General features: G+C 40.6%; 1 protein-coding gene across 1 annotated transcript; it reads left to right on the forward strand.

Annotated features, from left to right (window-relative positions):
• The first annotated feature begins 1892 nt into the window (after window positions 1-1892).
• Window positions 1893-4349, forward strand: LOC130999003 (pentatricopeptide repeat-containing protein At1g52620-like). The gene is made up of 2 exons (XM_057924465.1): window positions 1893-3756; window positions 3894-4349. The coding sequence occupies exon 1, from the start codon at window positions 1944-1946 to the stop codon at window positions 3408-3410; it is 1467 nt and encodes a 488-aa protein (XP_057780448.1). The 5' UTR covers window positions 1893-1943; the 3' UTR covers window positions 3411-3756; window positions 3894-4349.
• Window positions 4350-5422: the final 1073 nt, after the last annotated feature.

Below are 5422 nucleotides of genomic sequence, written 5' to 3' on the forward strand. Positions count from 1 at the left end.
TATCAACAAATATTCCCAAATTAATAAGTTTGTTCTAATACTAAAACATATATCGAGCTCAACAAATATTCCAGGAGATGGCAGATTATTGGTAAAAACATGAAACATCAAATTTTGGAGCTCGAAGTCGGAATCAATGGATTCGGTGCTCTAACCACTGCGATGCCTCCGATTACGCCACCGATTGATGAATCCAAGGAATTGAGATCACCGCGCGACGACGACGGCCACGGCACACACACTTCCACCACCGCCGCCGGATCCATCTTCTCCGGCATGAGTTTGTTCGGTTACAGCGGCGGCGCAGGGACAAGGTCGTCGATCGTCGATGGAGGTGTGGATATTGGTGACAGAGATCACCGGTGGGGGAAGAGGGGAGGAGATGCGTGAGTGAGGGTTCCGTGGTGGTGGTTGTCACGGCTTGCCTCGGTGGTGGAGATGGTGCGGCGGCTACCACGACCAGCTCAGAGACGGCGGCGGCGATTCGCTGGAGATGGTGCGGCAGGCGGCTGATTTCCGACGCCGAGAGAGAGAGATGGAGCAGATCTCGACTCGTCAATCGCTGAGCGAAGGAGCTTGTGGTAGCGCGAATTTCCGACGCCGAGAGAGATGGTGGAGACGGCGGCGGCGACGACGGCGGAGAATGCTACGAGGGAGAGATGGTGGCGGTAGTGAGATAGAGAGAGAGTGACGTGAAGGTGAAGAGAGAGAGAGGAGAGGGATAGAAATGAGTGGATATTTTTTATTATTTTAAAGTGAGGGTTATTTCCGTCATTTCAATCATAAAGTGGACAATTTTTAATGTTTTTATTTTAGTGGATAATTTTTATTTTTACAATATGAAAGTGGATAGTTTTATGTATATTAACTCAAAAATTAACCCGTCAAAGAAGGGAACAACGTGCAGAACTGAAATTTCAAATTATATTTCAGACACCCAATCATTATTGTTTATGAATGACACGAAACACAATTTTTTCCTGACAAAGAAATATTAAAAAAATAGAATGATATGAGGTGTAGCAAAAATAAAAAATGAGTATTAATAAATCTTGATGTGGTACTTTGAATTCCAATAATTGTGTATGGTAATTATGTATTCCTCACCTTTCTAAAAATTGGCAGTGCATAAAACTCATAAAAATCGAGAGAGAGCGGGTATAGAGGTAATTTAAACTGGGTGTAAGCAGCATACCTTTGTCTACATGTCCATTTCAGACTCATTACCCTTCCCCCCCAACCTAGAATCAGTCGCGTTAAATCTATCATCCTCATCATTGGCTGAAGTTTTGAACTTTCCGAAGTGAAGAAAACAAAGAGTCCTTCGCTTTATTTGGGATGATATTACCTTCATTCCACTAGTGTTCGACAAAATTCGCGATGCGAGGATAGTTCTATGGTTCTCTTCAGTTGACCTGATGGGTTCGTACTCTACTTTGAGCTCTTGGTCGGTCCAGAGTCTTCGCAGAAAGCGACCGTATTGTGGAGGTTTGCTTGAAGAAGCGCCTACTCACGAGCCGATCTATCTGTGGTGACACACGGCTGCCCATTACCGCTGATCTTTGCTTACGGCTTGTGAAGGAAGACATGGACGCTCGTGGGTTGTTAGTGTGCGGTGATGCCCGTGAATAGTCAATTCCAGTGTTTCAAAGGTGAGGGATGTGTACGAAGGCGTTGAGAAACCAGTGATTGGAAGGTGGGAACCGCCTTCCCAATATTGTTCTATACCTTTATGATATGCAGAGAGGTGATCACGGGGCCGAGTTAAAAGTGAGGGTTCTTCGATAGACGGGGCTATGATTGGATCAAAGAGGGAGTTGGAAGGTTTATGTAAGGAAATGGAGTCCAGCGGTATTGAGGTGACTACCGTTAATCTATAACAATGTGTTGATGGTAAATGTAAATATAGCCTTGTTGGAGAAGCTTTCGAGACCACAAGAAAGATGATGGAAGTAGGGTGCCCGTTGGACATTGTGACGTATAATTCTTTGATTTCTAATGCTTGTAAAGATGGGAATGTGCTGGACGCGGAAAAGCTTTTGGAGGAGGTAATCAATCGCGGATTGGTTCCCAATAAGCTAAGCTTTACCCCTCTTATACATGCCTACTGCAGGGAGCAAAATTTTGAGAGAGCATCATGTCTTCTTGTTGAGATGACACGAAGTGGACATAAGCCCGACTTGATAACCTATGGAGGTCTCATTCATGGCTTAGTTGTTGCTGGAGAAGTTGAGGCTGCTTTGACAATCCGAAACAATATGGTGGAAAGGGGAGTGTCTCCCGATGCATGCATTTACAATGTGTTAATTAACGGACTTTGCAAAAAGAGTAGGTTTGCTGATGCAGAGCAGCTTCTCCAAGAGATGCTTGGCTGTAATGTGTCTCTCGATGCATATGTTTATGCCACTTTGGTTGATGGATATATAAGAAGTGGCAACTTTGATGATGCTGAAAAACTTTTTGACCTCATAATCAAAAGAGGTGTCGATCCTGGGATTGTAGGGTATAATGCTATGATTAAGGGCTACTGCAAGCTTGGGAAGATAAAAGATGCCGTTCTTTGCATTAATAAGATGACTAGAAGAAACATCTCTCCGGATGAATTTACATATTCTACAATCATTGATGGATTCATAAAGCAGAATGATTTGCTTGGTGCATTGACTGTATTTGGCCTCGTCATCAAACAGAAGTACACGCCAAATGTTGTGATGTATACCTCAATCATCAGTGGCTTTTGTCGTTGTAGGCATGTTTCTGGTGCAGAAAGGATTCTCCGAGGAATGCAATCAAATGGTGTGCCGCCTAATGTTGTGACTTATTCTGTAATGATAGGCAGCTGTTGCAAAGAGGGGAAACTTGCACAAGCATCTTCCTTTTTCGAAGAAATGATGATGAGCAAGTGTAATCCCAATGATGTTACATTTCATTATTTGGTGAACGGGCTATCAAACAATGCTGCTTCTATTATTCAGTCGACACAAGATGGTTCTGAGTGGCATAAGCCTATGCTTCTTGATATCTTTGGGACAATGGTGTGTGATGGTTGGCATCCCATATCTGCTGCGTACAGCTCGATTGTCGCTTGTCTTTGTTTAAACAGGATGCTTGGAACTGCGTTACAGCTGACTGATAAGATGTTGAATAAAGGCTTCCCTCTAGACTCGGTGAGTTTGGCTGCTCTATTACATGGGGCTTGTTTAGTAGGGAAATCTAAAGAATGGAATAGCATGATTACTTCCAAACCTATTGATGCAAAGCTTGATGTTGCTTTGAAGTATTTGACCATATTTGGGCGCTACTCGACTCATGAACTGACTAAGGAGACCTCAGTGATTTTGCATTCCTTGCTACAAGATTCATGTCTAACGAATGAATTGGCAGGTTCTAGAAGTCTTAATAAACAATAGGAAACACTTCAAAGTCTGAGCATGTGATATTTCTTGTGATGGTGTACAGTTTTCTGGGAATTTGAGGTTGAGAAACTCTACATTCCAAGCTATTTATTTCGTGATTTTGTTCTGTATGGCTCACCGGATTATCATATTTCAATGGGTGTATGGCTTTCCTCCATTTGGTAGCTTATATCAGAAGCAACTGAGGCACCAACTACCATGATGTATGCAGCAGCAACATATGAACAAGCAGATAATGAGGCGAACATCCCACTGTTCTATTCGTTCAAAGAAGCAATTATGCGCCCTTACGTAACATGTCATCATAAGGCAAGGAAAACGTAGACTACATCTGCAGATGGTAGCTCATAATATTTCTAATCTAGTTCATTCTTGATTCTCGTGCAGTTTATTGATAGCATACTTTTCGCTTCTACATGACCTGCCTGTTGGCATATTGCTGTTCATGGAGGAATCTAACAGGTAATAAAATTGCAGGATGGATCACCTGCAGGGAATAGGCTGATTCTCTCATCATACTTCCCTCAGCAGGCAACACTTTTCCAACAAGTGAGAAACTATTATCTCCATATTTCGTTCTGAACCAAGCCATTTTCACCAGGAGATACAGTATGGTATTTTCTTCGAAAGTAGGCAGTGTGGGAAAGGTGAAGCTACGGTTATCTTGATGTCGCACTATCAAATGAATGGACTGTGGTGTTTTACTCTAAGAATGGCGTGGGGGCAGAGTAGCTATTGTTAGCAGGGTATATTTTTCCCTGGAGGTTGATCTGAAAGATTTTATTACATTGTAACAGATCTAGATGGAAACATAAGCAGATTTCAAGCTAAAAGTGCAATTTTGAATTGTTCTTATTCAGATTTTCATAATAAGTGTAGAACATCTTGAAGATTTTATTCACTTTTACATATTAGGCTCTGCGAATTTCAACAGATTTCTCTGCTTCAAGTTCAAATTTTCAGAAGCCCACTTGCAGATTTGCATGCTAAATATGGATATTTTAGTCCAAACCTTGCATCTGATTTCATTAGTGTGCATATATACAACACAATTGATAACCATTGTTGTATTGAAGAAATAAAACATTGATATAGGTATGCAACCTTGTGTAAACGGAGTGCCTCCAATATCTCACAGAAAACAATAAATCCACTAACAAAACACAATTCCACTGCATATAATTCCATTAAAGGGTTAATGAACAACATTGAAAGAATAGCTACACCTAAAGCAAAAGCTTTAACCACAACAAATTCAAGAAACAATTTGATACAAAACTTTAAGCCATTATTCAGACTTCCTCTTATGCCATTTTACATGACTAAAACACATGCGACATCCATAACAGTAGGCATAATAAGAGAAGACGGCTTGAAACATCAACTCTGACTAGGCTTATTCTTCATCATTTCCATTCTCCCTACCCTCTTGCGCCACGGCCATTAACTCATCAAAATTTGCTGTTTTCCCAAGTACTACTTCAATCTATATGGGGAAAAAAAAGGGTACCATAAGATGTTAAAGAAAAAGTACCTTAGCATCAACTCATGGTATTCTTATCACATATGGGAAGAAACATATATCAGGATAAAAACATCAACACTAATCCTTATACACAAAACCGGTCTGAACAGGAATCAACTTACCTTGGCTTTTTGAACGGGCCTTCCCCGAGAATCATCCTTTATCTCCACAGTCGATGTCATGATTTCTACATGTGTAAAAGTAGATACATTTAATTTAATCTATGTAACATATATGATGTATTTGTAACGTTTATACACTTGATTAGAAAACAGCAATCAAATTGAAGGCTTTGATTTATAAGATTACGCAATTTCCTTCATTTTGTAACACCATTTTATCCCAACAACCACCAAAATTACTGCTATAGCTGATTACTCAATCAAACCTTTTCAAATCAGTATGGCATTTTGTTTCCAAAGTTGCATGTGTTGGTTACAAAACAATAATAAAGAATATGGGGCTGTAAAGAATAACTCAC

This window comes from Salvia miltiorrhiza, chromosome 8 (genome assembly GCF_028751815.1).
Source record: "Salvia miltiorrhiza cultivar Shanhuang (shh) chromosome 8, IMPLAD_Smil_shh, whole genome shotgun sequence".
Lineage (NCBI taxonomy): Eukaryota > Viridiplantae > Streptophyta > Magnoliopsida > Lamiales > Lamiaceae > Salvia > Salvia miltiorrhiza.